At 42.2% G+C, this 26325-nt stretch overlaps 1 protein-coding gene across 4 annotated transcripts in view; it reads left to right on the top strand.

The window, feature by feature from the left end:
* Positions 1-26325, top strand: part of znf385a (zinc finger protein 385A) — a 62186-nt gene that overhangs the window by 20809 nt on the left and 15052 nt on the right. For 3 of the 4 annotated variants that reach the window (XM_034877034.1, XM_034877035.1, XM_034877033.1), the window contains exons 2-3: positions 16322-16473; positions 22039-22149. In XM_034877034.1, coding sequence (XP_034732925.1) covers positions 16322-16473; positions 22039-22149 — 263 coding nt within the window. Of the gene's footprint in view, positions 1-16321; positions 16474-19252; positions 19694-22038; positions 22150-26325 lie in introns of those variants that run through there. The other variant, XM_034877036.1, reaches the window with a different exon arrangement.

Here is a 26325-nt window from a genome sequence, read left to right as displayed (position 1 = left end):
GATTTGGCAGAAATGAGAGCCTCTTTGTAGGCAGTGAGGTGGAGTTTGTAGGCTTCATGGTGAACTGTGAGAGATGATAATAACATGGTTACAGTGTGAATAGTGTTTACAAATTTAGCAAAATTATTGCATTTGGTACGAAAGACCTTTTGTAAATATTCTTGGTTGCTGCAGCAGCCTCCAGAAGGCAATTTTTTTGAATTCATTTAAAAATGGGACACACAGGATCAGACACGATAGGGTTAGGCTTTTTGTTTCACCTGTGTTTTATATCTCAGTTGTTTCTGCTCTTTTTAAAGGCCATGTTTGTTGTTGTGGTCAGTCTATTGGCGTTCAACATACTTTTCTCCTTGCTTTGACTACTTTTCTTTCATTGTTTCTCCTATTTTTCATTTTTCATTTGAAGTACTGTAACAACCAAATTCCGCAGGATGCGGAACGGCTGTGGATCTGCTTCGGAACAGCGTCGGAGTAATTGGCTTTCCTTTAAAGTCAATGTGTGCACTTCCACAGACTGTGGAACGACTGTGGAACGGCTGCGTCCCAGCTCCGGCGATCCGCAGCCCTCCGGAGCAGATGTGCAGAGCTTCTATTTTTGCCGGACGCAGCAATTCCGCACACGGCAGTTAGTGCGGATCAGGAAGACGAACACAGAAACAGACAAAACATCCAGTTAATTTTCAATTAAAAATAGACATGCTCACATCATATTTCCCTGCACTACACCTTAAAAACACAGCACAGAGTTGTTTCTTCTCTATTCCTCTCGATGGAAACAAACTGTTGTTGTTTTGTGGAATTTGCGAGATCTCGTGGGTCCTCGAGACTTCAGCTGTCAGTCATGACCGCAGACATTCCGCAACAAATCCGGACATTGTGGGTCTTGAAGGATGGCGGAGCACGGAGCCAACACACAGAGGAGCCGTTCCCCAGCTGTTCTGCATCCTGTGGAATTTGGGGTTAAGGTTTCCTGGGTTTACTACATGTGAAGCACGAGGCCTCTGCACGTCTTCAAACTAAATTGAACCATAATTGCTATTTTGAGGCATGTCCGTTGGCATTTTGACACTGAAAACTCCAAGGGAGAAATGACAACAAAGTTTCATTTTTAGTCTCTTAGAGCTGTGTGTGTGTCAGAGGATCACAAATTACATAATTTATAGCAACATACTCATGTAACAGGACTTGGCAAAAAACAATCTGAATTATAGCAGAAAATATCTGCAAATAGCGATGTTAGGATACATAAGCTGTTTTTTTCTTTCACAAACCACATTCTGATTAAAATAAAGCCCTGATAGCAGTCTGTGGTTGATGGATTAAGCCGCTTTGTGTAACAGTAAGACCTGAAAGCATTAACATAGCACAATAATTATGTCATTACTAAATCTATCCAGTCTATTTGAAACAGACTTTATGACATAATGTGCTATGTGCATCCTTGTTTATGATGTGTTGCTCATTATTCCCAGATATTTTAGTCTACTTTACAATACTACACTTTGTTCAAATGACTATACAAACAGCAGCTATACCTGGAAAGTTATTGCAGCACCTTACATGAACGTCCTTTTGCAATGTTGTGCAGATTTGGGACATAAGTAGGGCTGTCCTCCAATATTAGTACACAAGGCTTTCAATGCTTGGGACTGCAAGCATGTCACTGTCAAAGCAGATCAGAGGAGAACAGTGTGAGGAGGAGAGGAAGAGGGATGCGGGGGGTTATTTTGAATGCATGGCATGTGGAGTTAGGATAACCATCTTATCTGCAGCTCTCCTTCACCACACGTTTTGTTCAATTACCATTTACTGCAGAGAGAGAGAGAGAGAGAGAGAGAGAGAGTTAGAGGGACACAAAGAAAGGGAGGAAGGGAGAGAGAGAAAGGGAACAGAGGAATAGAAGAGCAAGGACAACAGAGGGAGAGGAAGAGGTGGAGGGGAGATGCTCAGGGATGCAGGGTATGAGGAAGTTGATGTGAAAGAGTTGAAGATAACAGAGTGAGTACGAAAACAGAGCGGGTGAGAGAAAAGGCAAAAACATTCTGCACACAGAAGTGGGGAGGGAGCAGAGGACGTAGGGTGAGATGTGGTACATGTGATCACATAAAGGGGACGGGTACAGTGTCTCGTCCTGACAGTACAGCAGTGTATACAACATGATCTCATGCTGTGGTTATAGGTTGAAATACTAAAAAACATAAAAATCTGTGGGACATAATTGGCTTGTGTACCAGCTTGCGCACATGCAGGGCTTTATTACAAAATATTGCCACTGTTTCTGCTTTGATAAGTGTCATGAGCTGTGAGTGTGGCTTTACATTTTTTTTATCACACAGACTATTCCCAGCTCTCTGCATGGGGTCCCAACCATACCAAATTGAGATACACAGAGATTTAGCTTCATTCCTGCACCCCCCCTTTTAAAGCCTAATCCCTCCCTCCCAATCTTTCTTCAGCTGCGTTCTTCTTCTACAGTCTCACCGTCTTCTCTCTCTCTCTCTCTCTCTCTTTCTCTCTCTCTCTCTCTCTCTCTCTCTCTCTCTCTCTCTCTATGGCTGGCCCTGGCTCCAGTATACTGAGCAATTACAGAGATGATATCCACTGTCAGTCAGCAGCTCACAGATGAAGCTGGGCCTCTTTAACATGCTAATGGAACGCCAGATTCAATCAGGCCTTTGTATGGCAGAGGGGAGGGCAGCACTGCTCATTAAAAAATAAATCATAATAACAATGAGGCGCAGGCTGCAAAGGCAAGCAGCATCTTTGCGGGGGTGTTGAATTCTTCCTTACTCTCTGATCTCCCTAAAAAAACACTCCTGGTCCGTTTTTTTAAACACACCACCTAGTGACCAGGACAAGGACAATGAGGAGGAGGAGGAGGAGGAGGAGGAGGACTCCCTAAATTAAATCAGCACTCTGTTCTACCTACCTTTCTCAATATTTCTTACACACACACACACAAATTATACATAGCTAATTTGTATTCTTTCAGTTCACCAATTAGAGCACAAGGCCATCTCCAGGTCTTACATAACGTCAAAACCCTGATGCACTCTTGCATACAAATTTTAGGATTGAGTTCTACTAGCAGGAAGTGTTATTTGTTCAACCACGGAGACACTTAAATACTGTATTTACTGTGTGTCTGTACACTCTTAATCAGAGGGCTCAGAACTGAGTTGTTCAAGGTTGAAAACAGTAGTTAACAGTTTGACATTTTTGAAAATACATTACTTTTCTTTCCAGCAGAGAGTTGAAAAGATGAAAAGTTTTTGAGTCTGTTAACATACAGTAATAAAAAGGAACAGCCAACAGCTTGTTTTCTTAGCTTAGCACAAAGACTACAAACAGGGGAAACAGCTAGCCTGGCTCTGTCCATTATTGTAAAAATTCAACCAGCGTCTCTAAAGCTCACTAATTAACACATAATATATACTTTGTTGTTGTTTTCAGTACATATATCTGCAACCCATGACTTCCTAGAGTCTCTGCTGGTTGCCTTACAACAGCTCGGAAACATGAAATAATCCAAAATTTTGTAAAATGGCAAGTTGTCATTTTTGTATGGTTTAAAGAAACAGGATTATAGCCTAACCTAGCCGTCTTAATTAGTAAGCTAATATTGTGACCATATCACAGTTCCAATGCTAGCTGTTGTGCCATGGACTCTGTTTCCAGTTTTTGTGCTAAGCTAAGCTAAATTTAGCTAACCCGCTTCTGACTGGAGCTCATATTCAACATACAGATATGTTAGTGGAAATGACTTGCTTATTTAAGCAGCCTCTAGAAAGTGAATAAGTGTAGTTTAATACACTAACAAACTAATGACAAACTAATGCTTTAATTTCCATGTCTTGTTTAAAATAGCACTCCAGTGATTAAATATTTTACTTTCATTACTGTAAATTGGAGGACTTGAAAGAAACAGATTAAAAAAGAATAGAAACATGCTGCAAATACAAAAAGTATTCAAAGTAAATAACACACAAACAGCGACAGACATGCAACAGAAAGAGGCTTCCAGTCAGCACCACGTTCTCCTGACCATCTGTATTTACAATATGACATGGCCGATGACATTGCATAGAGATTTCATTTATCAAGGATTAAAGAGAAAAGAAAAATCATGAATCTAACTGTGGCCAGAAAGGATTGAGGGGCAGACAAACAGTCATTCATTGACAATTATAGGGTGATGTGAGGTCAACAACATATTATAGTTGTGTATAATATGCAGGAGCAGCAAAGACCTCGCTGCAAAACGTAGATGGATTACAGCATAGAGCATTACGTTCATGCATGTGACCTAATAAGTCGTCAAATCACGTCTGTATTTCAAGCATGTTTCAGATAAAACAATTTGGGGCGTTTGTAGTGTGCTAGCCATGGTTATCCATCGTGAGTAGAGATATCTGGACAATTCTTTTTTTGTATTGGTTATCCTTTAATTAGACCCTTGCGGCCCGGTATACAACAATGTATCTCTAACTCCATGATTCAGTATTGTCTCCAATCCCTTAATTAGTTCTCAGACTCCCTCAAGAACCACAGAATACCTTAGATTCACAGTTAGCTGAGTTGTTTGTGTGACCAGTCAACTCATTGTGATGCAAGAATTCAGTGGAGTTGCCCTTTAACTCTCTTTTGGGCTGTGTGATCCAATGACCCTCCAGCTGTGGACCAGTGTTGCCCATTCCTGCAACCCTTTATTTAGGTTCATGTCAAGAGTGTGACACTTCTATGACCATGCTTACAGTAAGATCCTTTAATATTAATATGATATGAGGAAAGGTTCATATCAGTTTGGTTTGCTTCACAAAGGTGAACCTCTGATTGATCTGAAGCAAATTGCACCATGTTCGTCTGATATCCTCATTACTCTCATTATGCTGCTTTAGATAGCTTTTCAAAAGCACGGCGCTCCTTTCATCCATGGTATGCTTTTAAAAAAATCTTTCCACGAGGTGTGATACATAAATGCTCAGTTCCTTTTTATTCATCATGCATCAACATTGGACAATGCAAGTTTGTGTGTGTAAGTGTGTGCAGGTTTATATCCACGTGTCTATAGACCACGGATTTATTACAGCCAAGATCAACCAGAGCTCACTGAATAATGCATCACCTACTATCATGGAAAAATATGCTGAATACGCCGCAGCTGAACTTGAAGGTGTGGGAGGAGGTATGAAAAAGCACAAAGCCTGCTCTTGACTTAGCTTCAATGTATGACACAGGGGAAAAACACTGTTTTCTACTTTCACAAATGAGCTCAGGTCCTTGTTCAAGGAGGTTTTTTTCTTTCAATTTTTTAGCTATGCCAGGGGAATTAGCATCCATGAGGGAACTTTGTGTGTGTTAGACTTACACAATCTCAATTACAATGTGTAAGCTCACAATTTCAACCCTGGCGTTTTAAATTTCAGACGTTGCTTTAACCTTTAGAAATTCTCTGTGGCATACCCTGATTTACTGAGTGTGCACACCTCCCCAGCTGCCAGCAATTCTTTGCAGTGGGAAGTGATGGATGCTGAGTTAAACAAAAGTGTCATTTGTGGTCACACCAATGACAAGTGACATTACAGAAGAGACCCCCCAGCACTTAAGGGATTGGGCAGTGGTTGGATTGCTCAGGGAAGAACAGAGAGCGCCGCGTTAGAGGACATGCTTGTTTGTTGGGCTACTCCATATTCATAGACAGTATACCGCAGGGCAAAATGAAAGCAGTGGCCGTCAACCACATAAGGTCTCCTCCCCCTCTTTATTAGGCTGATAGCATATTGTCCTCTACCCTCCATGGGGAATGGAAGTCAATGAAATGGATAAACACTGCACAGGGGAACATTATTGTTGCTGGTCTTCAAATAGCACAGGTGCGTATTTTTTTTAAATCTCCCACATCCCCCTCTCACCAACCCATCATGCCTTGTCCTTTTGTCTTCCCTTCAAGCAGAGGGGTCTTATCTCAGAGAGAATCTGCTGCCTTTGTTACCATCCCTTAATATGTATTTGGGTTGATCCACCTGTTTGTGGCTGAGTGATAGAATTCCATACCCGAGGGCACAGATTTCTGGGAGGGCCCAGATTTCTGGGAGGTGCAAAGGAATAAAGTGGCTGGCTATTGTTCCACCTGGGTGTGTGACCAACACCTCGGGAAGAAGGGGAGGAGATGGGAGAGAAATGTGGGTTTGGGTGGGGGCTGGGTGGCAGGGTACAAGTAGGAGCAGATTTAAACAGGCTGGAGAGTGGCAGAAAGGTGAAGAATGTCACCTTGTCCTCTATCTTTCCCTATCTTCTTTTTTTCTGTTTTTCTCCCTTCATCTCTAACTCAATGTTTCCCTATTCTAGTACTCCCATATTCACACAGCATTTTCCCTCCTCTTTCTACCATTGCAATATATCCAATCTCCATCTGCTGCAGTAGATCACTGTCATACAACAAACACAACAAAGCAATGCTTTGGTTCCTCCTCATTCCAACAATCCATCCATCACTTGCTCAGACATTGCCTGTAGCCAGAGAGACATTCAGACACATCTCCACTGGACAACTCTGTGATCATCTTACACACCTGACTGGCCCTCGGCCAAGGGAGGAGCATACATTCCAAAAGGAAAACACATAAAAAGATAGAAACCTGAGAAAGAAGGAGCGCAAACATCAGGAAATTTAAAGGAGGACAGGGTAGAGGAAGGTGACACGTTTTGTTCTTTTTACATAGCACTTTGATGAGTCATTCATTTTATTCCCTAATAATTCCCTCAGAATGATATTTATTGTCATTATACCCAGGTACAATGAGATTTTGCAAGACTTCTTTCAATAAAATTAATGTTTAACTGTTTACAGTCTTGTTTGTTTTTCCTTGTTATTTGTGTACCTTAACATTAACAACCTTTACATCAATGCTCCTTGGGTTGCCATACGTGTGGAAATATGCTAGTCTAGAGACCTAAAGGAATACTCGCCACAGCAGCTACAATGTATTCCAATAGCAAAAATGATCAAATGTCCATACAGTAGAATCTTTTCATACCACTCAGCACCACAGCAAAATCCCCTTCACTATTTGTCCTATAGCTGCAGTCTGCAAAGAATGTGAACAATAGAAATACCTTTCAAGCCAACAGACAGTGAATATTTGAAAGAAAGTCATAGATTTTGAGCAAAGTATGCCTTTAAAGGTCCAAGTTTACATTAGAGTTAAGGTTACATAATCTGAAGTTAGCTCTGTAACCATGTGTGTCAGGGTGTTGAAGTTAGGGAATACATGTAAGCCTGTGCCCTAACAAACCGTGGTGTGTGTTTGTGCATATTTGTGTGTTTGTTTTGTGCTCCCATTGTGACCCTCTCTGTGTGAGAGTGTCTCCACAGTCGGACTGTGTTGAGCTGCGCTGCACTCTCTGTGTTCCCGTCATCCCTGGCTGTCCCCTTCCATTAGCCCTGACAGCTATTTGTCTGTCATTACTGACCTCAAAAAAGCACAGCAACTCTCTCCTTCACCACACACAAACACACACATTTATATACAGCCTGCAAGCTAGCTGAGTCTTGCACTGCAAAACCATTTTGTGCCTGCGCTATAGTTGAACTTAATTACATGATACGGTTTTATCATGCTAGGTGCTTTAGAGATAAATATCACATTGGAATGTAATAAGGTCAGGCATTCAGACATATTTTCATTAAGTCTATTAATCCTGTCCTGAATGGGCTGGTTCAAGTTGTAACAAGAAGCCCAACATAGGGCTACTCTCCTTAAGTACCACCATTATCAGAACTGCCATTGATTTAAGGTGGAACCAGAGTCAAACAGGATATCAGTCATGTGGAAAGGATTAGAACTGTACAATTTTACCAGCCCACCTTTACTGCCCTCAACTGGATAGATAACACGGAGCCAGTGTAAAAAGAAAGGAGAAATAGTGAGTAAAAGCATGTGTTTTTGCAAAGCTGATCGCAGTGCTCCAACATTTATCTACAGTATGAATCAGGAAGGCAAGGCAAAACAAGGCAGCTTTATTTGTATAGCACATTTCAGCAACAGGGCACTTCAAAGTGCTTTCCACAAAATCGGTTAAAAAATAAAAACAGATAAAACACGTGAATTAAAAATATAAACATTAAGACACATAAAGGTCATAACCTACTCAAGAGAGTTGAGCCCACTAGACCCATGTGCATTACCATTTACTAGTGTGTTGTACTAGTACACAATCCCTTACACGACAAGTAACAAAAGCCAACAGCCTCCAAAACTTAAGTTGCTGCCAGACAAGGAGCCAGCAGGAGGTTTATCTGGAGGATTAAAGGGATGTGCATCTGCTTCTGTGGCTCAAACATGTGGATTGGTTCTGGTGTGTACTCGGGACACTGCAATGTGGAGTTGACAGACACGGTAGGTATCAAAGGCAGGCTGTTTTGACCCTCATTTCATCCCATTATTTTTACATCATGCCTCCTCCCTTAGCTTCCATATTTCTTCTCTCCGTCCCCCTTGGAATCCCCAGTCAGCTCCTCTGTGTCTACCAAAGAGACAGACTGGCAATTAAATCCTCCCAGCCTTAATTCAGCTACTTAAGAGAGATCAAGGTAGGATGTTATGGTGGGGCTTTTTTGGGCCTACCACTGTCACATTATCTCACTAGGGTGTCATTACCACCCCTTCCACTCTATAATTATGCACAATACTTGTCTTTGGGAGAGACTGAATGTTTACCCTGCCTTATTTGTGTGCAGTGTGTATATGAACTTGTAGAGAGCTGGTGCGTGTCTGGTGTTTTTTGTTAAAAGTGATAATTTTTCAGAAGCTGCTCTTTAAATGAACCCGTCTAAAAAACTCTCTGATCAGAATGCAAAGGGTAACAGATTGAGTTTCCGGTGTGTGTTGTGGAAGGCTGCTATGTGTGTGAGACTTTTAGATTTTTTTAGGCTTTGATCAGTCATTGGCAGCTGTTCTAACCATGTTCGACCTTGTTGTTGTTGCAGCTTTAACATCCCAGCCACAGATCATACTGCAATATCACACACTCTGCTGTACTCCTTACAGTACAATGAGTTAGTAAAATGTTGTTCTCCAAATTGGTAGGTTGAGTAAAATGATGTCAAAATATGTACACAGACAGAAACATGTTGTCTGTGCAGTTGGCTTCACTGACGCTCACAAAAAATCTCAGAAACAAAGCCAGAATTCTCTTAAAAGCCATTTAAATGCATTATATTTCACTCCTGGCACTGTGCTTCACTATACAGTATAGGGCTATTTGCAGTTTCGTGATTGTGTGTGTGTGTACATAACTCTCACTGCAGTGCGGATATTTGGATTTGATTAAGGATGAGACATGTTCTGACTAATACTCAGCACTGTGCTGAAGTATTGAGCATCTGCTGCATCATACAGACTTACACACACACACACACACACACCTAATTTGCCACAAGAATGCAAACAGAGAAGCCAAATGGCATTTGAGGCAAGGAAACAAGTTTCAGCTTTCCTAGCTTCCCCGTGCATAATCTTCTCATTGGAGTGTAGCGTAACAGCAGCAGTTCCAGGCAGCAAATCAAACAGATCTTTATCTGCATCCACCTGCGTTGTGTGCATGTATTACAGTAACCTGGGAATTAGCATACCATGATTAGAAAAGATGGGGATGATAAAGTTTGATAGGAACATGCGGTTTTTGATTTTCATAATCATTTTCAGGCCCTAAAATAAGAACTTGGAAGTGGCTGCTTTGAAGTTTCCAGAGGGGCTCAGCAGCATCCTCTTGTGGGCACTTTCAAATCATACCTCAAGGTTTTTTTTTTTTTCTTGCACGCTTTGCTGGCATGAAGGTGGAAAGCTTCACTATGTAAGCCTTCTAGCACTCTCTTGATGAAGTGCATTACTATGTGTGAGTCATAGGCTGTAAGTTCATTCTAAGCAGAGGCTGAGGCAGCTATTTGGTGGAAGGCTGCTGCTGCCACAGCTGTGTGTGAAGGGAGCATCCAGGAAGGTAAGCAGCTCAGGATACAGCCTCCAGATAAACACTCTACACACTATTGACCTGCATAGCGTTCTGTGCTGCAAGATCTTGAGGTGACGGATGAGGAATCAGGTTATTCTAAATTAAAGTGAATATTTACAGCATACGTTGATATGTGGAGGCAAACTTAAAATGGTCAGCTGCTTAATGATGAATGACACAGTCATAAAGGCAAAGAGCCATGTGAGTCAGAGGAATGTTGCCTTTCATGTGCCTGGCTGGATTATCCTCAATTATGTGTAAAAGTGTGGGCACTGAGGTGAAAGTGTTTTGGAACACTGTGTGTGTATGTGTGTGTGTTGGTGAGTGTGTGTGTGTGTGTGTATGTGTATACGTGTGTGTGTGTTTCTGCCAACCGAAGTGTCTGAGTTTTTTTTTCTTTGTGCATTTGTGCGAGGCTTTTGGCCAGGCCTGTAATCCTGGTGATTGCGCTTGTGGGCAGGTAAACAGAAGGCACACAGTCCTGCTGGGCCCGAGACCGAAATCGAGAACTGAATGTAACATGGCCCAATGGTCATTCTCTGTCTCCTTCTCATACCCTAAGTTTGCTCGCTGCCTCCACTGCTGAAATGAATTGGCAATTCCTGTAGGCCTGGGCACAGCTGTTTTCAGCCTGGAACACACACCGAGCTCATGATGAGGGAGGCAAGGAGCAAATGAGAGCGAGAGATGAGAGAGAGATGGTACGAGAAATAGAGGCAGTCGGACAGATGGCCAGCCATTCGTAAGACACTACAACCAACATGAAACAGCAGACCACCAGGGACATAACACACAGATCAGACAGCTACACCAGACAATTAACATTGTAATAATAATAAGCCATTTATTAAGGTCACAAGAAGTCTACTCCTTAGTGGTTATGAAATAGTGTGACAACCCCAATTGGGATCTCTTCAATTAGTTAGTCAAGGTGCAGACAGCCACCATCCTCTGAACTGTCAAATTTGGTCTGAGGAATCTGATGTACTTTGTTGTTTGTGCATGGGAGACAGAGAGAGAGTGAGAGAGAAATGAGGTTCAATGAGGGAGACTATGTTGGGGGAAATGTTGAGGAAGCTCTCAGTGCAGCACCCGGTCTCTTTAAATCATCTCACTGACTCAGAGTTCTCTTAATAATGTATACATAAGCAGAGGGCAACTTTTCTTAGGATTTAGAGCCAGTGGTTAGTCTGAAATCTCAATGCACTGCAAACACTGGGTCGATGAAGTAAATTATGAACGTTGCACAGACTATCAATAAAACTGCTGCCTGGCGCAAAACTTTGAGATGCCCAAAAATATGTCTTAGTTGTCATTTCAATATGTTCATATCATGTCCTTTAATATAAAATGCATTGAATCTCATCAGTGTTTGTGTCTACATCAAACACATCAGCAGCATTATCTACAAACTGACTATTTAGCCTAGTGCTGATGTCGTCCTCACCTTGCCCGGTGGAAAGGCAAGTTGGCAGCCTGACTGTTATCACATCTTTCTCCCTGGCAACAACCCTGGCACATCTGGACCTGTCCAGCGTGGCCGGTGCCAACTACCCTGGTCCCATTGTTCTCTCCTGAATGCACCCAACGCCCATGGGAAAGGAGACTGAACACAGTGTGCCACAACCTACACAGCCTCTTAGATAATCTCAAGTCATGAAAAGATTCTCTTACCCTAGATTTGAGAAACCCCTTTTTGTCTTGCATTGTAGACAAGGAAAACACCCGATGGTGATTTTGATAATATTTTTCCAGCTTCAGTTTAGACACTAACTACAGTTAATACAATCCTGCACAAGCATAAAAATTTACTTTGTATTGAAAGAATAACATTTTATAAAATTTCTAACAGTATATTGCTTTTTATGTTTCGTGTTTCACGAGGAACCCTTTGAAACATCAACTTTTGCTTTCTTGATTGATTTTGATTGATCTTGTCTCTTAGTTTGAAATTGCTTTTGTTTTCACTATCATCATTATACTGCACCAAATCATAAGTAGTGCATGCGGTGGGAAACACAGGCACAGGAAACACGCGACAAAGGCAGCAACCATATGAAAATGCTATGATCCTCCAGCTGTTATTTGCACTTCACCTGTGTTAATTTCCTCCACTTTTTAGGGAGGTTAGGGGATTAAATTGTGCCAAGGGAAGATATAGGATTGCGGAGCATTGATTTGTTTGTATGTATGTATATTTCTCTTTTGTATTCTCTCCTATTGCCTTTTTATGGAGACAATAAACAAAAACCACAGAACCTAATATAATAATTTTAAATACATTAACACCATATGAACCAGCATGGGTTTTTGAATATTTTGTGAAAGTGTAGTTGCTTACACACACACACACACACACACACACACACACACACACACACACACACACACACACACTGAGACCATTAATGCTATAACATGCATTCCCTTGCCCTCGACACTGACCATTACACCTACCTGCCTAACCTAGACCCTTAATGGAACCATAATCTAAACCAAAATTCAATTCAAACCAAAAAGTTTCAAAACTCTGAACCATAAAAGCTTGCACACACGCATACTTTTAGCAACCCACTGGCTGCGACACCTAGCCCCCTCTGGCATTGCCCTGCAGGCCCTTTAGGAGCTCTTATTATGGCTCCTGTGAGCCTGGTAGGATTCCTCACAACAAAATCCAAATCGCTGTCTGAGTGCTGTCAGCTCCTCCGGTACGGGCTGGTCTCTTACTCTGTCTCACGCAGCCATTTGCACAGATCAGGCCAGTAGAGAGAAGAGAGAGGGGGAATAGAGTAAAGCCCATGGCCCTGCAGGGATTTGAATTGCTCTTTAAGTCAATGGTGTTACCCACTAAGTTATCCAGCTGCTGGATCTGATTGTCATTTTTGAATCAGTCAGTTAATTAGAAAATAAAAGTATTTATTACAGTAGCCTTGAGGTGAAGCTTATGTCTTTAAATTGCTTGTTTTGTTTGACTGAAGGTTCTCAATTTACACAGATATAAAAGAGAGAAATCCTCATATTTGCTACAGATATGCATGGTAGCAATGCAGTGTAAACTTTGGCTGTGGTTTTATTGTGTCATGTGGTTATCTTGTTCTGTTGATACAAAACAGTTTAAAAAAAGAAAGAAAAGAAACATGACTTATAATTGCAGTAGCTCTGGCTCTAATGCAACATTGTGTCATTGTGCACAGTAGAGTCTGGTGGGACCACATACAAACATGCACTTATTCACACACACTACACAAACACACACAGGCACAAAGACTTGTGCAGGTCACACAGGCACACTCCAGCTCCATACAGCGATTTGTTTGATTTACACTGTAGGAAGGTCCCCACAGATAGATTTAAATTGATGGGGTAATTACAAGAGAGAACAAAGCAGCCACACTCTGATTTATGCACACTGACAAACACACTCATGCACACTGTGTCCCTGATGAGACAGATTGTGTCTTTGCTCTAAGGACGTCTGCTCCTCTCTCTTCTCTCTGGTCCTCAGCTCCATGAACTTCCTCAGCTTCTCCTGCTGCTGCAGAGACATGTTCTGCTCCCTGGTCAGCTGATCTATCTGTTTGTCTGCCTGCCAGAGGCTGGCTGACCCACTGCCAGTAACAGTCTTCATGTTTAAGTGCAGACTCACTAGGGAGCTGCAAACATTACCACTGTGTAACTTCAGCTAACAGAGTCACTCCTCACAAGCAAAACACACGCACGCACACATTCCTGCACAAAGAACTCCAGACACAAATTCAGGCCATGTATCAACATGCGGTATGGTGTCATGATAAATGCCGCCAAGAGGCAGTGTATTAGTCACGCTGTTAGTGGTGCAACCCTGGAGGAGGAGCCGCCTTCATCAGTCATGGAGGAAGAGGTGGAACGGAGAGCACCCGATTGGACCTCCCATCCTCCCTCATCACAACAAACAGCATCTAGGTGGAGCTCAGCTTAAAAGACTGACTGAGAAGTTTGTAAATCTGCACATTTAAAAAGAAAGTGACTTAGTGAGACTTAATATTGAGAACAACACAGAAACCCACATTATGTGTATAATAGTGAAGCTTTTAAGAGTGCTGAGTCAGGCAGCGATGGATGAGAAGAAAACAATCCACCAGCTGGAAAACCAACAGGCACTTGTTTCTCATGGTGTCGTGCTATATAATAGTTGCGTGTGTGAGCATCAGTTTATGCATTTATACATGTGTACATTTGTGGTTTGTTCAGTGGAAGAAACAGACGTGACCAACTAGAAGTAGCAGTCCTCTCCACCTCAAGGCCCACAGATGCACTGTGGAAGGCAGCCGGGCTTCAGCTGAGACAGCACTTTCACTCAGTCTGACAAAGTCAATCTCTCTCTGTCTCTCTCTCTCTTTCTCTCTCTAATCCAAACTTTCTGGAGACTGCATCTGCTAATACCACATTCCTTAATGCAGCAGCCATAACATTTCCTCTGATCACATTCAGTTGACATAAAGCTTGAGGAAAATGCAGAGGTGTCAAATGCACAAATAACCATGTGACAGCGTGGAAGCAGGTAGAAGCCAGTTGCAGCCAGAAAAGCAGCAGAGCGAGGGACATCAAGTAAGGGAGCGAGAGTAGCTTAGAGCAATCCCAAAAAGGAGAGCAGCAAAGCTTTAAATCTTGGGGGAATTTGAAAGCCACAGAAATCCAGTTGCGGATATTAAGAAGCTTAATCTAAGAGCTTGCTGAGGCTGAGTTTTGCTGCGTGGGCCTCATCACTATCATCCTTGACAGAGGTTAAAGAGGAGAGGTGGGGGGATAAGAAGAAGAGGAAGAGAAGATAGATGGGGGCAATGTTGAGAATAAGGAACATGTATCATTATGACAGCCTTGCATGCTTTTATAGGAGAATTAAATGTTGACATTGTGACACAGGTGTATGTGTGTGTGTGTGTGTGTGTATGTGTTTGTGTGTATGTAGGATACCTTTGTTAATGCCATGTTCTGGTAGGAGGGTTCACAGAATTGAGGACCCAAATGCATAGATGGGTAGGCATTGGATAGTATTGAGGATTTAATAAAATAAACAGTGCAAACAACAAAGGAAGTCCTTGGACAAGCAGCCAGGCAAAAGGATTAAAAAAAAACAACAGGGAACACAAAGGACATCAAAACCACAAAGAACACAGCAAAAGGGAAACACAACGCACCACAAGCACCTTAAACAGACCGCCATGACCTGACAACAGACAAAGGCAACATAGAGACTAAATACACAGGATAACGCGGTAAGAAGGGACAGGTGACACAAGGCTGGGGAACATGTGAAAGACATCAGACAATTACAAAGGTGGAAAACCAAAAGACAGGAAGAAAAACAAGACAACACATAAGAGAACATATACTACAAAATAAAACAGGTAATGGAAAACCAACAGAAAACATCAAGCCAACTCAACACAGAAACTTGACACTGGACGAGACGTGACAGTTAGGTGCAGTCAAAGCCACTAACTCATCTACTCAGGTGTCAGACCTGAGTAGATGAATTTGTATCCATGATTTGTTAATTCCATAATTGGACCCAACAAAGTGATTCAACTCTAATGCACGAGTCAGGATGAAATAAAGCAGCTCACGCTGAGATGAAACTCATTATCATCAAGCTACAGATGTCTCCCAGGAGAGACGAGAGGAGAGAGGAGAGAGGAGAGAGAAGAGAGGAGAAGAGTGTAGACTGGCTGGCAGGTGGATAAAAGAAATCCCCACAGCTTCTGTGGCATTCCTTTCTTCTCTGTGGCATTCCTGCTTTATTTGATGTGAATGTCTTAGTATAATGAAATTCTTTGGTAATGTGAACTCTACAAAGGGAGAAATCCCGCAGTATCACAGCATTGGTTCACAGCTATGCTGCTGCACTTTGGCTCTTCAGTCCTGCCAACTTCTCAGGAAAAACAAGGATGTGTGTCCACATCAATCATTCCGGCGTCTTTAATGGCCCAAATGCTGCTTTTTCTCTCAGTTTAGAGATTACGTGTTCCACTGGAGTGCTACATGGTTTTGCTCTGTATTAAGACAAATTATTGCTTTGAAATGCAATTATAGCTCATTGTGCTTTTTGGAATTCAGTTGCAGATTTCAGGGAACATCATGCAAACCACTAAATTCACTCTGTCTCCCTATTTCTATATTTTACTTTATTTAAGTGTTTTACCACAAAGACAGTTACTGCCAGAGAAATTGTCTAAACAAACATTTAAACGGTTTTAGTTCTATTTTACACAAACGAGTTGTAAGAATATGCCATGCATGTTTATCTACCTCTGTCTTTGTCTGTGTGCAGGAGGCATAAACCGGGCTGGAGCGGCGATACCGACGTTCTTGCGGACCCCTACAATGATCCAGCCCCACCTGGACATGAAGCCCTTCCTGCAGTTCCCCATGGACACCACCCCTCCTCCGCACAGCATGAATCTCTTCCACAACTTCAACACGGTGAGAGTTGACACAGACCCACAGACACAAACAAACAAACACAAACACACACACACACATATATAATGTATTTTTTTTGTCTTTTAACTAAACCAATGCAAAAAGGAAAACACCCAAGGGGGACCTGTCAATCAAAGAAATCTGGGAAACTTGTAGCCATGCAGGACATGGTAATGTTTGTGTATTTACCTCCAAATGTTATTACTGTCCCTGTGTAACACATATTTATGTGCTTTGCACACACACGATATGCTATTGTTTTGAAAATGCCAAGGTGCTCCTGTATCCACATCAAGAATGCGTGTTAGACAGGTCTCCCTACAAGGGTAAGGGGCAGCGGATTCCTAAGAATGTACTATTTCATGTACAACACTCTATCCTATTCCTTAATCCAAAGTACAGAATGAAAGAGCAGTTCTACGGCCACCCTTATAGCTATGTACTTCAAACGCTAAAGTTTGTTTGATGTGGTATTATTTCAACGGAGAAAGATCTTCCTGTATCCCCAGGCCCTGACTAAAATCTTACCATTTAGATTAGACCGTGGAGTCACTTTGCATTTCACCAAATCAGCATAGTGTGCCGCCTGTTCCTCCAGACTCCATTAGGAGACGTCAACACATATCTTGTCAGCAATATGTAAAATCAGTGAACTTTGTATGTACTGTGTGTGGGGCAATGCTATTCTTGGACCATGCCTTCAACAGAGTTATTTGCCACATGTGTCTGCATGGTATATTTGACTGCAGTTTGCAAAGGTGCGACATAGCATTCCACTGTCACCATTTGGAAATGTCTGTCACATGCCTTGACCATGTATGATACTAAAGGGGTAGTTACAGCATGAGTCCAGATACTGTTAAACACATTTCAATGATACAGTCAATTTAATAGCCCTCTATTTGCCATGACATAAGTGGAAGCATTCCCAGTGATGTTAAAACTGCAGTGCACCCAGCAGACATGGATTAATAGAGATACTGAAATTACGCAGGCACTCAGTTTCCAATCTTGTGTCTGCTGGCACAGCCTTGAAATCCCTCTTGCTTGCTCCTCTTCATTCCATCTCACGCTGCTTCTGGAAGTCTCCCTCTGGAGCTCTCTCTCTCTCTCTCTCTCTCTCTTTCTCTCTTTCTAGGCCTCATTATGTAACATCACTCTCCTCCCCATCCTCCCTTTCAGAACGTTAACTACGTCTGAAGGTCCACAGGGATGCTGTGAATGGTAATAGCTGTTGATGCTGCTGATGACTGCGAGCCAGTACTAAGTGTTGTTTTACAGCCCTGTGGCCAGGAGATGGGGCCATAGGAGAGCCTTGAAGGACAGTCTGACCTTATAGCTCAACTGCATGTAGACACTTCCACATGGACTTTGATGCTTACTAAATTGCATTAAAAATTATGGAGAAATGACTGATTGATATTACAGTTGATATTTGACTGAAAGGCATCAGGGAAGAGCATGTGATGCCTGAAACACAAGTGGACAGTCTGAGTTGTTTTACGTATAGTATAGCTTCAGAATGTATCTTTGATCCGTAAACATGCAAAATTAAAAAACACTACTTTGGTTTCTGCTAATGATGGCTCTGCCTTGATGAATCAACCTTGAAGTAATCGTGGCTCTCAGCCGTGTTTTATGCTTAATTTAGTTTACAGGAAGACCTAGAGTCATAGCGCAGTAAAGTGTTTGCAGTTCTGTTTACATCACTGACAATATTTTATGGCTTGTTGGCTTTTAGGCAGAAGAATGTTTAAACAATCAGAGCATAACTCTGCTCGGGTCCCATCTCTTCTATAGAACTGTATAAATGGAAGGTAAACTAGGATGATTTCACAATAAAAGTACCATGCCTGCTGGTGCCTGTCTGCACCAACACACTGTGAAAAATATACTCTGTGATATGCACACTATTTAAATGAAGACACAGCACTATAGCAGATGTAACACTAAGAAAAGCCCCTGCATTAAGCTAGCAACTAGTTTATTTTATTATTCTCTCTCAAGTGATCTGTGCTGATTCAGATTTTGTGCAGTCTAACTGTAATGAGTCTCACATTTAGGGTTATTAGCCTCATAGTAGACGGATGGTCTCTCCTACAGCCATGTACAGCTTTGATGGTCCTCTAATGTGATTTGTCCTCTACCTGCCTGTCCCGCCCAATGTGCCTTTAGACAGTGACAGAGCTGAATTATTTATCTGTATGCAGCTGGTCCTGATATAGACGCACGCTCACACACCTTTGAGCCGAGATGCATGCCCTGATGTGGGCTTGCTCAGACTGTAAAGTCAGGAATTTCAGATGAGGGTGTCCAATCATGCAAAGTCGTGTACAGACTTGTTAAATCTCACCTGCTGTCCATGCTCTTTTTCATCTCTTTTCTCACTTTCCTTCTAAACTTATTCCATAGCCTTATTCGAGCACTCTTCCATATTAATGCACTGGCATTTCGTCACACCTGTTGCCTCTGATCAATTAATCAGAATAGTAATCATATAGAATGTGTTTTGGGCCTTTATCAGATCTTAGTTGCACTGATGTCTGGCTGCAAGGCATCACATATGTCTTCAAACCATTGTAGGAGAGAAGTGTGTGTGTTTGTGTCTGTGTGTGTGTGTGTGTGTGTGTGTGTGTGTATGTGTGTGTGTGTGCGCGTGTGTGTGCGCGTGTGTGTGTGTGTCCACACAATCCTGGCTGCATCTGGACAGATCGAGTGTGCATGAAAAGGGGGAGAGAGAGAAAGAAGGGGAGGAGAAAACTGGAAAGCAGACTGAGGGAAATGCACTAAAGGGAAGCGTGAGGCGGAGAGAGAGAAAGCAGTTGAGAGCGGAGGAGAAGGAGGTTGAACAAAAGGAACAGGCACTTGTTAGGTGATGTGTCAGTGGAAAAAAAAAAGTAAGGCAGAGATTTCAGAAAATCCTTACAGCAGACACTTACTTCTCCTCTTACAGATTTTCAAAGAGAAGCAGAAAGTGCGCCCAAAGAGGGGATACAAAGAAAGTGTAGCTGGCAATGCATCACTCGGCACAAGTCCTATTTTCTTATTGACTTATGTGTTCAGCATTGACAACCAACCAGGAGACTGAATGAGTGAAGAAGGTGCACCACACAATCTCAATTTTGTACATGCTGAGGCTCAAACACACACCTCGGCCAGCCGCACACACACAGGACGAACAATGCAGCTCCAAGCTTCTACAGACACAGAGGAGAAGAAGGTGAGTACTTATATGCTTGGTGCTTTTTTTTTTTTTTTTTTGTTTTTCACCCAATGTTGTCTTAGTCTGGGCACAACACAAAAGTATTGAAGAATTTAAAGCCTCGAAGGCTGGGTTTATCTGGCACAGTGCAGACTTTAGTGTGACTGCCAGAGTGGTCCCAATGAGAGTAACAGATCAGCGTATTCTTCTTTGGTTGCTTTTGTTGCAAATAACTGATCAAACACACTACAGTAGAAGAAGAAAGTGGAACAAAGACAGGATGAAAGACTGAACATTAAAGAATGGAGATAGGTTAAAATGAAAGAAAAAGATGTCAGTGAGTTGAGGTGCATGCTGCTGTGCAGCGCCAGGTGATGCTTGCTCTTTCAGCTGTTGATCCCCAGAAGAAACTTTGTGATAACAAGAGGAGTTTGGGTCTTAAGACCCTGTGGAGCTGTTGGTGTGAAGGCTGAAGTTAGTGGTCTGTGTGGTTTACTTACATCTACCAGAGCTCTCACCGCGTACTCAAGCTGACATGTTTCCAAAACTCACTTAGTCTACTTTTATCAATCAAAATGAAATCCAAATGTGTATTATTTATTTGTTAGATTTTAGAGATTAAAGGGATTTAATAATAAACAAATAATGCAGGAAACACAGCCAATCTGAAAGACAATTGCTAATTTTCGACTTGAACGAGTTTGGGAAAATTCCTCTTCAGTTGCATCACAATGCTCTGCTTTTATTTCATGAGGACATGTTTTGGAGAACATTTGGGTAAGAGGCCATAAAAAGCTGCTGTCCAAAAAGGCTTGTTGGCAGCTGGGCAGTGTTTTTAACAGCTGAATAGACTGGATGGATCGTAGCTGACCCACACCCAGAGTACTGTATGACTGGCTGGGAGGAGGCCAATGATTCATGTACAGTTACTTCACCAAGACCTGTTCAGCTCTTGTTAAACTTGATGAGGGGTCACAGCATGGATACCCACATCCAGTATTTAACACACAACTATGCAGTTATGTTTGCTTTGAATGTGTGGGTTGGGGTAACATTAAGATTTGATGAAACAAGAGGATCATTTGTTGTCTTCAGCTGGCCCTTGCATGGTCACTGCTGAGGTATTCATGCAGTTGCACAGATAGTGTTCATCGACCAATGTCATTGCTCAATGTCCGCCCCTCTCCTTCTATCCATTTGAATTCGTAGCAGCAGTCCAGACTATACTTTAGGCGGTTTCTGGGGAGAAAAATAGAGAGAGTCATGGAACGTGGAGTGGAAAGAGAGCCAAATGAGATAAGAATGTGTGATGTGAGGATGTCCGGCCTGGGCCCCTCTCTCTCTCTCTCTCTCTCTCTCTCTCTCTCTCTCTCTCTCTCTCTCTCTCTCTCTCTCTCTTTCTGGGCTTGTTCCCATTTCTCCCTTCCTTTCTCTTTATATCTGTCCCAATCTGTTGTCCTCTCACACTCTCTCAATCATTCACTCCTCCAGATGGCGTGTTTTTGTACAGTCCTGTCACCCAGCTAAATGTCTCTGGCCTCCTCCCCATTTCTTTCAGTCTCTGTTTACCCTGTTTCTTTGTAGTTGCCGAGTAACATGCACCGTGCAGAAATTCTAATTGTTTTTGAGTTATGAGAATTCTCATTTCAGCACTCTTTGTGTCTCCCTCACTCCTCAGGCCAGAGTCTTGAGCCATTTGAGCTAGATGAGACTACATGGCTCTGGGTGCAAGATAGCTTGAGGGAAACTTGGTGATTGGCCAAATTAAACATAGGGATGAAGCAAATTTAGTTTGTCAAACCAACAGACTTGCGTCAGACTTGAAGGATTCTTGTCCTCTCTTGCCTGTGGTGGAAATCCACACCACCCATTGACTCCACACTAATGCTAAGGTCAATTAACAATGATCGCTAGATAAATGCAGCTTCAAACATAAACAAATAATCAGAATGTGGCCCTTTCAAATGGGTACATGCAGGGCCTTGTGTGTCTGGGGCAGAGTTTAAGTGCTTAGCCACTGTCACGTTGGAGAGCTCTTAAAGCGAGCGAGTTAAATTTATACGAGCTGCTTAACACCATGTAGATGATGGACATCCCAGCTGAAAAAATTAACACTGGGACAACATGAAACTACAACCTGGTCTGGATCAGAAGCCTGAGCTTGGGTAGGATGGAACCGGTGTCTCAGCTAGCAACACACCATCAACACTGTTGACCACTGTTTGCTGAACATGAAAACAAACACACAGCAAACACTGGACTAACAGCCTGTCGACTTCTTGAGCACAGAACTGTAGAAGTGGTAACTGAGCATTAATGATAGCTTACGGATTCCTCTCTTTCTCTGTCATTTTCTCTGTCAGATGGATCCAGTGCAGAAGGCTGTGATCAACCACACATTTGGAGTTCCACTGATCAAGACAAAGCGGCCAGTCATCTCCTGTAACGTCTGCCAGATCCGCTTCAACTCAGAGGTAAAAAAAAACATAAAATAAACCCAACACTTACACAGTATTTCTCTCCCTCCATCTCTCGCATTGTGGCATTTAATGTGCTGTCTCTTGCTTTTTATTCACACACACCTTTCACCTCAAAAACCTTTTCTTTAGGAATGTGTTGGAGGGCTTTCTATCGTGTTTGCTCCCCCAAGAGTGTGTATTGACACAGTGGATGTGGTACATTTGTTTGGCCTGTGTTTTGGCAGTTGTGACCGCGTTGGAATTTATTTTGTTTCAAGACGATGTGGAGCTAGTAGAAGCAACAATCACTGCAGCACAAAGCCGAGAGACTACTGCAGAAGCCGGAAGGGAGAAATTTTTTTGTCTGCATTTTCAAAGAGATTTTGCCAATCAACGTTAACATTGCTTGATTTAAGATATTCAACATGTGGGAAGTTCATTTCACACAAGCACGCAATCAAATAAGAATATCTTTATAATGATCTGTAGCAAATTTTTTCATGCTTTTGTATAATTCTATCAATTAATTTTAACAGCAGTTGCATCTGATTGTCCATATGGTGTAGTTTATTTCTAAACTCTTAATGGGGGTTTAATGGCAAGTTATACCCATGGGCAACTTGCATATATAACTGTTGAGAAATTAAACACAAATCAAATATTGTCATATAAACAAAAAAAGTGTTTTATTTTGAGACATGCAAACCCCTTCTCATTCGTATCTTCCTGCTGTGGACCAATCAGACAGACACGTGACAACATCAGTTCCAAATGTCATGTGCACAGAGTATAATTTGGCTGTGATGCTCTGTATTCAGTGGTGCAGACTTCTGGGCCAGGGCGTACATCCATTTACAATATACAACATTAAGGAGTGGACCGGTGCTATATATACTCCTCGGGTCCACAATCATGGTTTCCACGTGGTCAGGGAGCTGCAGGGCTGTAATCTTGAGCCTGCTCTTCGCAAAGTTCTCCACTGTATATCTTCACAGGCACAGGAAGCAGTTAGACAAAGATGTTTACATTATGAAATACTTTGAGCCCCACAGCTAGCTGTCAAAAAGAGGCTTCTTTAGTAAAGACATGTCCTGATAGATAAAGATAAGATATACAATTAATCTGAATAATTTAAATATTTAACTAAATGGTTAAACTATGGCTTTAATGACATTAAAAAAGAAAGAAGAAGAGAAGCACCCAATTTGTCCATACTGTATTTTTGCCATCAAAACCAGCCTAACATTATAACCAAAACAAGCAAATAGCAATTCTAACTGGAAAGCATGTGTAAAGTAGGGTAATAAATACTGTGGATTGTGGTCATTTTTTTGGGCGAACCTAAGAGTGATATCTGGCCAGGTCTGCCCCTGTCCTGACAGATCCCTCCTCCTTACCGTACCATTTATACTATGAATACATTTTGTTTTCAGTTTCTTATCTTTTCTTTTATTTAACCCGTTAAAAATCTCTTAAGATTTAAATCTCAATTTCAAGAGAGGCCGGGCCAGGAGGGACGAACAAAACAGTGTTACAACAATGAACAGACAAATATATCTGTCACAAGCTACCAAAGCATGTAGAAAATATATGGTGAACATGCCATGAAAGAGTTCAGACCAGTTACTGTAAGATGCATACATGATTTTCTATCTCTAAAATAAAGATCTAAAGAATGAGAAGAATGAATGTGAAAGCATAGATTTAGGTTAGATGAGCATTAGGCCTCATGTCATGTTTATTTGTACATGTGTGAGAGGTAGGTGACTCCTATTGCAGCCTTGGTCTATCTTCTGGCTTCCGACAGATAAAAGACATACAAATACACACATACACAAACGTAAATCCTCAGGATTATGATATGCAGGACTGCACCACCTCTCTGCTGTCATTGTCACTTTCACTTCCAGTGTACACTAGTAAAAAGGCACACACTGCAGTATACCAGCAATGTCAAACTTGCAGCAGGCTATGTGTAATTGGTGCTGTCCTGCACTCGGCTGGAGAAAAACTGTCCTTTGATATCGCCACAGAATGACTCCCCACCCACACTGTTCTTTTTTGCATACTGTCAAGTCAGGATGGGTATTTCATGCGTAAAAAAATACAGCAGGAATCACTTTGAAGAATCCTGTGCCGCATTCCCTGCCTCATTTTTCCAAAAGGGGCTCTGTCTTGATAGAGAGAGATTATTTTGCCCTTGATGTTGACATTTCACTGTTTTTCATCTGGCAACTGGGAGTTGATTGGGTTGTTTAGGTCAAAAAAGCGATTGGGGCTTACCATGTAATGTCATGATCAATGTATTTATCTTCAAAGGATCTAGCTCTGCCTTCTTGCTCGCGCCCCATGCTCTCCTTATTTTGCGCATCATTTTGGCATCATTCATGCATCCCCGTTTGATCTTTCTCTCTGTGCCTCTTTCTTTCTCTGCCTGTCTCTCTCTCAGCAACTCCCCCCTCTTTCTGTCTGTCTCCGGCTCCCATGCTGCATTATTTACAGTGTGGAAATGCCTGAAATTGCCTGCCACTACTTATTATAAGATGCATTCGTCAAGGGCATGGATTAATGTCTTGCTCTGACAGCCCCAGTGCATCTTGGGAAAGTGGGAGAGAGGAGACTTGGAGGGGAAGGAGATGAGATGAGGAAAGGATGTTTGTCTCTGGGTCGCGTGATGGTGTGAGGTGTTAAATGGTAGTTCATGCACAATAACCTTGGTGGTGTGCTGCATTAGTGACATCATTGGCTCTGTCGTGCTGCATTGACCAGCGTCACTGCTGCAGCAAGACTACAGGCTGGTATACATCCCTTATTCTCTTCCTCTTTACTTTCCCCCACCCCTCTCACTCTGTTTCTTGTTTGTTTGTTGTCCAAATCTATTGTGTTATTTTCTCTCACTTTGAACTTCCTCTCTTTTTTTCCTCTAACTCTTTTCCTCTTTGTCTCTCATTTGGAGCAGCAGCTGTATAGCCATAATGCAACATCCCAGCTTTTCCTTCAGAAGGAAAGTCATGCTGGAAAGCACATGCTCAGTTTGAACCCTCTGCATAATGAATCACAGGCTGATGTCATGAAGCTTTTCCTCTCTTTTGTCTCTTTTATATCATTCTCATTCTCAGTCCAGCTCTTCATATCATGTCTTGTAGTTCTGCATCCATATCTCCTTCCTCTTCCCTTGACTATCTTCGCCTTCCCTTCATGGACCAGGACTTGGCAATTGATTCCCTTGGCTTGGTTGGAGAGGTTAAGAGAGCCTGTTCTGTGGCAGCTTGGCATTCACAACCAATATCCTTCTATCTCCTCTCATTCCTTCTTTTATCTGTGATCAGATCCCACTTTTCACCCACAGATCTCTTCACCTTGATCTGTAGGCTTTGCTAAAGCAGCTTCTTCAGACCCCTTTGACACAATATAGTGACAGAGGGTCTGCTATATCTAGAGCCTGGTTTGTCATCATGATTTAAAAGAAACATGTGATCTTCTAAATCACTACAGCCAGTGCTTTGGTTTACTGTGCCAGCACACATCATGGATGCCATCAGGCACACACATACAGCAAACATACACAACTGGGCTACAAACAAGCCCCCCGCCAGTCTATCCCCACCTCTGAGCCTGTGGTCAGTGTGATGTCCCAAGCCTTTGAGCACCAACGGCAGCTGTCAGACGCTCTTTAAGACCATCTCTCTCCCTGGCAACTAACTGTTATTCAGCCACTTAATAATCATCTTCATCATTGGCCCCTACACATATTGTTTGGCCTAGTATTTGACCAGTACAGCACTTGACATAACATCTGCCCAGACAACCTACTTGTGGAGACAGCAGGGAGTTATCTGATTCAAGTGTGTCTCTATCGGTAAGGAGCCTTTTTGTTCTTTTAATTGTGGCACACTTAAACCATGATAGAGGGGCGATAATGAACAGGTGAACAGATGGCAAATAGTGTAACATGAATAGCTCCTGCCCACCTATGTTTGTATGTCTGCGTATATGTATGTTTATGTTTCAAATTACCATACTGTGAAGATAGCCCGCTGGCGACAGCCCAGTGTAACCCTATTTATCATCTGCCATGTTGTTCCAGACCTACATAGCTCTGTGCAGACAAACAAACATACACAGACTAGAGACTCCCCCAATGTCCTGGTAGTCTCCTGACAAATGACTTGTCTTTGTTGTTTACTCTCT

The sequence above is a fragment of the Etheostoma cragini genome, chromosome 7 (genome assembly GCF_013103735.1).
Source record: "Etheostoma cragini isolate CJK2018 chromosome 7, CSU_Ecrag_1.0, whole genome shotgun sequence".
Classification (NCBI taxonomy): domain Eukaryota; kingdom Metazoa; phylum Chordata; class Actinopteri; order Perciformes; family Percidae; genus Etheostoma; species Etheostoma cragini.
Note: the sequence above shows the minus strand (reverse complement) of the source record. Positions and strands in the feature narration are given on the sequence as shown.